Source organism: Podarcis melisellensis (assembly GCF_964234715.1).
Source record: "Podarcis melisellensis genome assembly, chromosome: 7".
NCBI lineage: Eukaryota > Metazoa > Chordata > Lepidosauria > Squamata > Lacertidae > Podarcis > Podarcis melisellensis.
This window is the reverse complement of record NC_138539.1, coordinates 61,516,186-61,527,326: the sequence shown is the minus strand read 5'-3', so window position 1 is coordinate 61,527,326 and position 11,141 is coordinate 61,516,186. Positions and strand designations below refer to the sequence as shown.

General features: G+C 47.8%; 1 protein-coding gene across 3 annotated transcripts in view; it reads right to left on the bottom strand.

Moving 5' to 3' along the window:
- Positions 1 to 456: 456 nt before the first annotated feature.
- Positions 457 to 11,141, bottom strand: part of NEDD9 (neural precursor cell expressed, developmentally down-regulated 9) — a 70,659-nt gene continuing 59,974 nt past the window's right edge. For all 3 annotated transcript variants that reach the window (XM_081918181.1, XM_081918180.1, XM_081918182.1), the window contains exons 3-7: positions 9,994 to 10,095; positions 6,214 to 6,315; positions 3,218 to 4,432; positions 1,394 to 1,483; positions 457 to 976 (exon numbers count right to left, since the gene is read on the bottom strand). In XM_081918181.1, coding sequence (XP_081774307.1) covers positions 467 to 976; positions 1,394 to 1,483; positions 3,218 to 4,432; positions 6,214 to 6,315; positions 9,994 to 10,095 — 2,019 coding nt within the window. In that variant the 3' untranslated portion in view covers positions 457 to 466. The remainder of the gene's footprint in view (positions 977 to 1,393; positions 1,484 to 3,217; positions 4,433 to 6,213; positions 6,316 to 9,993; positions 10,096 to 11,141) is intronic.

Here is an 11,141-nt window from a genome sequence, read left to right as displayed (position 1 = left end):
AAGAGAAATGAGTTTTGCTTCCAAAGAAATGTGCAGGACTTCAGTGTAAGAGGGCATCGTTTATTTAGTAGCAACCTATGCCAAGACATAATTAGGCTACAATAAAATACAATATACACTATAGCCCCCAAGAGGCAAAAACAGTATCCGGTTCATGGATATCCTGAAAAACCCAGGCCACATATACACCATAAAACTGACGGATGCTTTTGTTAAGGTGCTTACTTAATGAACTTTATGGAATGTTGCAACATATACATACATGCAGAGTATCACTTTATATTTATATATGTATACTGTATTTAAAATGATAAAAGAAACAGGCTGAGATTGCCGAAACCCATTATAATTTCAAATCCATAAAATGAATTTAAAATATTTAGTATAAAACTTCTAGAAAAAAATAAAATTAAATGATCAAGTTTCATTTTTGTACATAATATAGAAAACGTCCATTTTGTGTGCCTCAGTAAGATGCCATGTGTACCAAAGAGCGTTTGAATGACTGCGCATAATGGGAGAGTTCTGTCACGCGGTCCACCATGTCTTGCAAGGATGCTGTGCTGGGATAATTCAGGGCAGCCACCTTGGTGGACATGACGATGCTTTTAAGCAATTCGCAAAGCTGGTTGCTGGAGTTCATTATACTGTTGCGTATTTCCTGAGTGGTCAGCTGCCTAGTGAGGGTGTCACCAATGAACACCAGCTTGTGAGCACTTAAGATGACGAACTTGCTATGCGCAACAAAGATCCTCGGTGGCTGCGCAGCACTAATGCAGCTGAAGAATGCATCGATGGCGTTTAAAAGGGAGATGAAGTGAGTCTCACACTGGTCCGCATAAAACAAAAGCAGCTGCCTTTCCTGAGAGGCCATTGGGCTGTTCACAGGGTGAAGGCCTTGAGGCGGCTTCCATTTCGAGATGTCGTTTTCCACGGGCTTCGTGATTTCTTGTTCCAGCCACTGGAACTGATTCAGCTGAAAAGCAAACAGCAGAGTCAATGCCACGTTATTTCAAAGTGCCATTCCCTCTAATAGCAAGCTCTTCAAGTGCCAACAGGATGGAGGACAAAATAGGATAACAGGAAAACAAGAGTAGCAGCAAGCTTGGGCGAAACCGGAGGGGTGCACAAACACATTTTAAAAAAACACGTTTTGTGCTTTGTCTATTAAGCCTGTGGGAAGAGATGCCATGCTTTTAATGTGCTTTCAGGGGCTTAGTACATTTTGCATGCTTAATAAAATAATAAAGAAATGTGTGTTCTAAAAAGAGGACAGCTTCTCCTGCCCCCTGCCAGCTGGCCACGTGGTTTAAAGAGTCAGTAAATTCTCCATTCAGTGGCATTTTGTGACTTTTCCTCTTTTGCTGTTTTTGGCGCTTCCACAAACTCTTACCTGGTGATGCTCCAGCTGCATCTTGCTCTGCTTGATGATATTTTCCTTCTCCAGAAGCTCTTTCTGTTGCCTTTCAAACTCCTCCTTCCCCTGATTGGATAACATTTAAGAAACAAAACAAAGAAAGCCATGTCACGCATGTGCATCTCTTGAGATGACAACCATCCAGGAGCGTAGCTGTTGCACAGCAGGTATTTCATTATGTTCTCGCTCCAGTTGTTATCATTGAGGAGAAGGAAGGGATACAAGAACAGAGAGAGCTCACCATGTGAAATGATCCCAATAAGAACGACAGCACTCTTCCCCCCATGTGATTCCTACCAGCTGGCATTCAGAGGTGGAACACAGCCACTGTGACTAATAGCCATTGGTAGGAGATGGGGCAAACAGCCTACTACTGCGACATCATACCCTGGGGTGAGCTGCTGTCCAGAAAATGCGTGCCAGTGTGAGGGATTTGCACCTTCCCCTGCAGCACTTGAAGCCAGAACCAGAAGAGGCCCAAAGAGGGAGGAGCAAAGACTAGCACAGCGATGGAGTCTCAGATTGCTTGGAAAGGACCCGAGAGGAGGAGGAGACTTAAGATGGCAGTGGGAAGGTGGGGACCTTCAGGCTCCACAACTGCCTCAAAGGGGCAAGATCTACCGCAGGGGTCGGCAACCTAAGGCCCATGGGCCACAAGAAGCCCACGGGGGTTGTTTAACCGGCCCATAAGTCACCCACTTGGCGGGTCCCCACGCGCTGCGCTAAACTGGTGCAGCTGGACATGGGGACTCGTTTCCACGGTGCCGGAAATCGTGGACGCGTGCGCGATATGGCCCACGGAGGGATCTCCGCTGGAGTAAACCTTGCCAACCTATCATCCACCCCTATTGTTCAGCCCGGACACTGAAGTCCAGCACTGAGGGCCTTCAGGCGGTTCCCTCACTGTGAGAAGTGAGGTTACAGGGAACCAGGCAGAGGGCCTTCTTGGTAGTGGCGCACGCCCTGTGGAATGCCCTCCCTTCAGATGTGAAGGAAATGAACAACTATCTGACTTTTAGAAGACACCTGAAGGCAGCCCTGTTTAGGGAAGTTTGTCATGTTTGATGTTTTGTCATATTTTTAATAGTCTGTTGGGAGCTGCCCAAAGTGGCTGGGGAAACCCAGCCAGATGGATGGGGTATAAATATTATTATTATATTATTATTATTATTGATGGCTTTAAAAGGAAATTTAAATGGATTCATGGAAAATGGGCCAATAGATATCCATTACAGTGGTACCTCAGGTTACATACGCTTCAGATTACGTACGCTTCAGGTTACAGACTCCGCTAACCCAGAAATAGTGCTTCAGGTTAAGAACTTTGCTTCAGGGTGAGAACAGAAATCGTGCTCTGGCAGGAGGCCCCTTTAGCTAAAGTGGTGCTTCAGGTTAAGAACAGTTTCAGGTTAAGAACGGACTTCCGGAACGAATTAAGTACTTAACCCAAGGTACCACTGTATTGCTAATATTCATTCTAGTTCAAAGGAACATCCCTGTTTCCTGGCAGTATAGCTCTGAACAGCAGTTCCTGGGAAACAAAGCACAGAGGTGGGCTGTTGCCTTCCTGCCCTGCTTGTCAGCCACTTCCCAAAACCATTTGCCCCTACTGAAAGCAGGATGCTGAGCCCAGGAACCTGCTGTCAGACCACTGTATACTGACTGGCAGCAGCCCACCAGGATCTCAGGCAGGGGTCTCTCCTAACCCTACCTGGGACCTTTGGCATGCAAAACAGGTGCTCTTCCACTGAGCTACGGCCCTTCCCCAAACCTGCCTTAATCCAGTGAAGCAGTACTCACCTGCAAGTGCACGTAGTCGTAGTCATCCATCCAGCTCTTCTCCGAGCCATCGCTGCTGCTGCTGCACTGGCAATGCTGGTCTTTGGAAAGGAGGGGTGACAAAGAAGCACAATGGCCCTGGCTCTTGTCTCCAGGGTGCAGCGTCTGGGCCTGAGGGCTGTCATATACGTAATCTGCAATCTCCGACGCGTTCTTCAAATAAGAGCCGCTCTGCCCTTGCTTGAAGAGCACCTCGGCGTTGAGGCTGATGCTGGTGGTGAGCTGCTTAGCATCGTCCGGGATCGTCCTCGCCACCATCACAAAGCGGTCCAGATCGTCGCATTTGTTCTGGACCTTGTTGACAGCCAGGACGTTCAAGGACCAGCTGCAGCTGCTGAGGTGGTGGCTAGTCTGGGTTAAAATCTGGTGTGAATCTTCCAGCCTCTGCAGCTCCCTCCTCAGCTTGTTGTAGAGGCTGAGCTCAGAGAGGAAGGAGGCGTTGGCCGCAGCTCCTTTGGCAAAATGAAGGTAGTCAACCAGGGACTGCTCCACCTTCTCGACGGCCGCGTGGATCTTGTTGATGTGCTTCTCCATGTACTCGTAAGACCGCCAGTCGGAGTTGACGAAGGCCATTAAGGTGGAGACAGTGGTCTCTACCGTGCTCTGATGCCTGTAGAGTCTCTCTATGGCTGCGTCGGGATCCAGCGCTAATCTCTTGTCCTTCTCTGGGGTGGCTGAAAAGGACGATTCTTTTGACGTTGTGGAAGATGTGGACATGTTGCTCCTGGTGCTCCCTGTACTAGAAAAGGACAGCCTGTTCATCCCATCCGTCACGTCCTGCAGCCTTTTAGTGTCCTGTGTCACCTGCGGAGGCACATCGTACACACCCTCTTTGGTTTCACCATCCCCAAATCCCAAGAGCTGTCCGGGGAATGGGACTCCTCTGGGGGTGTCATAGACGTCCATCTGGGGAGCTATCTGCTGCCCAGCAAAGGGGGTTTGGTGGCTCACTGGGACATCGTACAGGCCTTGCTGGTGTGGAGGGAGGTCGGAAGGGGCAGGCGGGCTGCAAGCGCATTTCTGCCCGGTTTCCTTTGCAGCTCCTTTGGCCATGGGAGGCGGGACATCGTACACACCTTCTGGCCTCGCATCATGCTTCACGCAAGAGGCTGAGTCGGGCGAGCGCTCCCTGGGATCTGCGGCATCTCTGCACCCCAAAGGTGGGACTGAGTAGATCTGGAACATGAAAGTGGGAAAAAGCCATGAGCTGCAAAAAGGCGTCACCTCCATACCGTGAGGCCTGCAATTGCCGTATTTTTCGCTCCATAAGACGCACTTTTTTCCTCCTAAAACGGGGAAATGTCTGTGCATCTTATGGAGTGAATGCACTGGATAGCAGAGGGATCCCTTGGCTGCCACTGCAGTCGCGAGCTGAGGGATGACTCCGCCGGCAGAGCCATGGCTCCCGTCCGTCGCTCGCTGTGAAGCCAGCAGAGCAAGAGCCGCTGACACGCTCTGCACAGCTCTTACTTTTCTTGCGGAGAGCATGTCAGCGGCTCTTGCTCTGCTGGCTTCACAGCGAGGCGGGAGGAGGGATCACTCCCAGCTCACTGTGAAGCAAGAAAAGCGAGAGCCACTTAAATGCTCTGCGCAGAATATTTTTTTTCTTGTTTTCCTCCCTTAAAAACTAGGTGCGCCTTATGGAGCGAAAAATACGGCAATTTGTGAAGACATCTAAGACATTGAGGCAGGTCACCATAAATGCTTGCACTGGCTTCCAGAGAAGGTGAACGCATGCTCAGCTACGGTGTTGTGATCTCTGGATCAGCATGGTCACAGCTCAGGTTGGGCCAGACACATGATGTAACTGCTCCGTTGTGGCCAGGGAAGATTGGTGCCGCCATGGAAAGTAAACCACCTTACCCAGATGGTTTATCAGTAGCTGTGCTAAGCACTATATTGTGTTTTTAGCTGATGTTTGCACTCCCCAGAGCAGCAGCACCAACAGGAAGGAAGTTCGGGAATGGCCAAGAGACCCACCATGTCTCCAAAAAAAGGAACAATGTAGCTTGGGAGGACTCCCCTTCCTTGGAGGTTTTTAGGCAGGGTTTGGATGGCCATCTGTCAAGGATGCTTTAGCTGAGATGCCTGCATTGCAGGGGGGTGGACTAGATGACCCTTGGGTCCCTCCAACTCTACAGTTCTACAATTCCATGAGCCACTGTCCATGACCCTCTCCATCCCCTGTTCACACCATACAGACATGGCACCTGCTTTACTTGGGACGGGGAAAGTCTCTTCCTCGAAACCCTGGAGAGCCACTGCCAGTCAATGCATTCCTGAGGAAAGATGGACTCACAGTCTGACTCATAGAACTGTAGAGTTGGAAGGGACCACAGGGGTCATCTAGCCCTACCCCCTGTCATGCAGGAAACCTTTGCCCAGTGTGGGGCTCAAACCCACGATCCTGAGGTTAAGAGTCTCATGCTCTACCGACAGAGCTATCTCAGCTTTCACAAGTCAGATTCCAGGACTCCTATGACTGTGGCGCTCTGTGGCAAAGCCTGTTATGCAGCGTCTTGCAGAAGGGAAGACTGCATAAGCAGGTTGTGTGTGAATGTGTGCCCTGATGGGAAACTTCCACAGGGACGGGCGCACCAGGCAGTCGGGGCCACAGAGAAACCAACTGGGAAGCCAATGAAGCAACACGGATGAACTCCTCTCAGGTGAAGCAGAAAGATCCAAATCAGCCCGCTGCACGAGTGTTGATTTTTCAAAACTCTAATTACAAGAATGCCTTACGTAAAGCTAGTAATTACACTCTGAAGTTTATCTTTATCACAATTTTAAATAAATAAGCGAGCTGCAAGCTTGAGGGGAATGTTGAAAGGGCTAGAGAGTTCAAAGCGCTCCCTGCTTCTTCTGTAAAATGCAAAATGTACTTTTTTTGTTCAAACATGCCTTCGACACGGCATGAAATTACACGTTTGCTTTCAATGGAGGAGGAATAGACTTACGCCTTTTGCAGGAGGCACATCGTAGACCCCTTGAGGTTCCACGTTCCCCATCTGGGCGGTGTGTGCGGGACCTTTAAATGATGCAGGGGGGACGTCGTAAATCTTAGGAGAGAAGAGTCGCGTTAACACAAACAGAGGAAAGCACCATAGGGACCCACAGCCATTTCAAATCCATCTAACCCCACTCTGCCCCTTTGCTTGGGAATTACTTCTGTCACAAACAGGATGAGGTTTGGGGTTTTACTTGATGTTGCTTAGGGTTTAAAGAACAACAAATAACAATGGCGACATGCAAAGACACCTCCAGACCACTTTCATGCTTTTCTAAAGTTTTCCAGTTTTGGAATAGAACGAACGTATTTTGTAAAAATATTTCTGAAGGACTGGGGTCATATTTATTTATTCATGACATCTGTATCCCAACTTTTCTCCAGGAGCTCATGGCGGCTTATGTGGTCTCTTCGCTCTTCACAACAACCTTGTGAGGTAGGATCAAGTTAATAAGTAACAAGCGGTCCAAGGTTACCCATTGAGTGGCTGGATTAACTCCCAAGTCAGACCATTGAGTCCAACTAACTTATCGCGATCACTATCAAATGTGGTTTTAGTAGAATTTGGAATTGTTTTGACAGATTCCAGATCAGTAGAAGAGAAATGTGTATGAGAGAAATTTCAGAACATGGACATAAGATGAGCCCCCACTGATCCACCCTCACTGTCTAGGCTAGGATCCTGCTTTCAAAAGGATTTGGAAACTTGGGATTAGTTGCCCATTGGAGAGGCCCCCCAAACAAGACATGGTGGCAATTGCCCTGGGCTCGCTGCCCAACTACTGCTATTCAGTGGCAAACAGCTCCTGAACACGAAGTTCCATTTAGGCTGATATCCTGTGTCAACTTACACTGAACCAATGGGACTTACTTCTGAGTAGACATGTACAGGATTACATTGTTGGTTCTATCAATGACCATTAAAACTACACTCCATGAATTTCCCTACGTCCCTTGTAAAGCCATCAAAGGCTTACATAACGAGTCGTTAATTGTTCAGCTTCCCTTTGGATCCCCCTCCCCCCTTTTTAATTGAGGTTACCTTGGCTACTTTCCAGTCCTTCAGGAAGGAGGCCCACTTTCATGACAAGCAGCATATTTTGTTAGAAGGCCCGCAATTTAACATTTGAGCTCCAGTGGCTTGTTAAATTTTAATTTGTACATTAGCAGGGCTGGCCTTAACTGTTAGGCGGGTCGCCCTGGGCAGCTGATTTTGGGTGGTGATGAAAGGGCCATAAATGGTTAGTGATTTAATTTATTATTATATATTTTACTGCCAGGGAGGGACACTTGGGATATATATATATTTCGCCCTATAGGACGCACCGACCCATAGGACGCACCTCGTTTTTTTGGGGGGAAATGAAGGGGGAATTTATTTCCCCCCCCCCCAGCTGCAGATATCTGCCCGAAGCGTGGGGCACTCTGCTTCAGCGAGCCCCGCGCTCCGTGCAGCAGGCTGCTATCCGCAGCCTAGGGAGCCCTGCAGGAACTCCAGCAGTGAAAGCCTGCATTCGCCCCATAGGATGCACACAGACTTCCCCTTCATTTTTGGAGGGGGAAAAGTGCGTCCTATAGGGCGAAAAATACGGTATATCTCCTTTTATCTTGCCCCCAAATAACTTGACCCACCTTGGTACTATGCAGCTTGATTTGGGTGGCTAAGAAGATGAGTAGCCCCATGTAGGGAACATTCCAGCAGTCCAATTGCAGGTTATTAAGAGCATAAATCACTTCACCCAGCTTATCTAAGTCCAGAAACAGCTGTAGCTGGTAAATGAGGCATAGGTACCCTGCACTGCTGAGACCACCTAGGATTCAGCTGACAACCTGGCATTGAGGAGCAGCCTCAGACTATATACCCGTACCCCGTGATATCTGCCCCCTCCTGGGAAACACCTTGTGTCCAAATTCCAACATCAGCTTCCATCCTCTGTAGCACAGCAGTGAAAATGTCTGACAATAACCTGGAAGACCAGGGTTCCAATCAACCAATCGTCTCTGAAGCTCACTGGGAGACCTTGGGCCAGTCACTGCTTCTCCGCCTGGCCTACCTCACAGGGTCAAATGGGGAGTGGGGAGGAACCACATATGCCACCTTGATCACCTTGGAATAAAGATGGGGTATAAGTGTGATAATAACCATCAGGGCTTTTTTTCCAGCTGGAACTTGCCGGAACTCAGTTCTGGCAGCTCTCAGGTGAGCGCTATTGCCAGTCTAAGAGAACAAGGGAGGAGTTCATGGTGAGTTCCGGCACCTCTTTTTCTACAAAAACAGCACTGATAATAATAATAATTAATATTATTATTAATAATATTCTAACATTGTGCTTGTGTACTATTATTACTGTAGTCTGCTTAATTTTTGCTTTAAGCATATGTGCATTTGTGGAAAATGTGCTGTAGCAATAAATTGACTATGACCGTAGGAAAGCGATCTACAGGAAAAGGCTCCTGACACGGGCTCGATCCTCCTGCAGCTTTGACACTTGTGATTTATCTCAGAGCGGCCGCCCTGCTCCTTGTCCACTGAAGTATGAACGCAGCTGCTGATGGTAATTGATGCCTAATCCCTAACAATTTTCATGAGGTGTGAATTAACTCTCCCGCCCTACTATCCCTCCCTGCTCTGTTCCACTGAGATCAGCACATATGTGTGCCATTTACAGTCCCCCTGGACCTTAAGATGTGGAGCAGGAAGGGCTGGGTTGGGTATTTCCCCCTCTCTCTTGGGAGCTTGCTCTTTGCAAAGATTGCTCCACCAACGTCATGGGGAAGGCCCATGTCGCTGAACTCCTAGCCAGTGAGGAACTTTACATGCATGACAGAAATGAGAAATTCCTCGCCCAGATATTTTGCACTCACGCGGGTCACCCTAACACATGGCAGCCATGCTTTCATTCTTCGCTAGTCCCAATATAACATGGCATGAAGCAAAGGAGATCAGCAAGACTTTCTGAAATGTCTAAGCAGGACACCAGCCAGACATGCAGTATAAAGGAAGGGCTCCATCATACAACAAGTAGGCTGCTGCCTGGAGCACAAATCAATTTCAAGGGGTACTTGTTACCTATACACAAGTCCCTCTGCAAAATGGGAGGGGACCCTGAGGATCATCTCAGCCAACCCCTTGCAATGCGGCTGTCCTCTGTGGGGATCAAACCTGCGAACTTGGCATCATCAGCACCACGTTCTAACCTACTGAGCTATTCAGAACCTGCTGAGATGCCCCAGGGCATGCTGGGAGACACAGTCTTTGTGCCAGGATAACCTCAGAGTAAAAACAAGCTGACAAACCCTGAACCTACACAGGCAAGTATGCTCTATTTTCTTATAGTATGCAAGTCCAGCTAAGCTAGTTGTACTTGTATTCAAGGGACCAATATTTCTTATATGGAGGAAAGAAAACATCTGAATTGAGAAACAGCATTTGGAAAAAAACATACAACAGACTGCTTTTTGCTTTCAGGTATTCTGTGTGACCACTTGAATAGATTATTCCCTTAAAAAACAGATGCATATTTTCTAATTCTGAGCCATATGCAGTGCATTCATTAAACTCTGTGGCCATCTAGAGAGTGGGAAAGGCAATCTGGTCAGAGATTATTTTTTTTATTAAAAAAAAATCTGGAATGAGTAAACCTGATCCACACTTAGGAAATAGATAAAATGCCAAGACCTCAGATGCAGATTAATTTCAACAGCCATTGACAGCTTTATTGGTACTTACCCCTTGGAGAGGACGAATCGGTGGGATGTCATAGGTATCCTTCTGGTATTTGGTAGGGAACTCATAAACATAACCTTGTCCTGACCTGACTGGAGTTACTACCTATGGGTTCAAAGAGAAAGACAGGAAAACATAAATACTGAGGCACTTGGCCAGACACAGGTCAACCATGTTAAGAGTCTCTATACAAACATTCATTTCACTGGTTGGTGGCAGTTTTACCAGGGGGAAAACCCAAACCATCGTTATTTTGAGAGTAAAAAAAAAGTATACCTAAATAGCTCATAACAAGTTTAATTGTGTGTATGTATGTATGTATGCAGTGGTGTAGCGTGGGTTGTCAGCACCCGGGGCAAGGCAAGTAATTTGCACCCCCTAACCTGTGGATTTGCGTCCCCTAACCCGTGGATTTGCGCCCCCTAACCCTAACCCCCAGGTGTTGCGCCCGGTGCGGCCGGGCCCCCCCCCTGCACCCCCCATGCTACGCCACTGTATGTATGTATGTATGTATGTATGTATCTATCTATCTATCTATCTATCTATCTATCTATCTATCTATCATGCAGTGCTTTTTTTCTAAAAAATGTTTAAGGGTAGTCTCATTTTCCTACTCATATTGAAATACTGCCCCTCAATGAGGCCAAACTTAGATTCACAAAATGTTTAGGGGTGTGCATCCCCCCAGAAAAAACCACTCTGTCTGTCTAGCTAGCTAGCTAGCAGCCTAACGTGTGAGATCTCTCTCTCTCTCTCTCTCTCTCTCTCTCTCTCTCTGTGTGTGTGTGTGTGTGTGTGTGAGAGAGAGAGAGAGAGAGAGAGAGAGAGAGAGAGAGAGAGAGAGATGCTTTATTTAACTGCTACTAGTCAATCTGGGAAGGAAGCCCATCTGGGAGAATGAAAACTCTTATTCTAAACCTCCACAGCCTTGTGGGATATCTTTGGGAGAATACAGGGCTAAGGAGTAAACCCTGCACAAATCCGAAGTGAAGTCCCTAAGATGGTTGGATGGTGCCCTATACGCCTCCTTCTGGCAACTCCTGCAGCCGAGCTGGTGCCAAACACACAGCTCAGCTTTCCTTTGGACCACGTCAGTGAGGCCGATAGCAGAGTCTTGTCGCCTGGGAAGCCCAGGACGTCCACACACACTG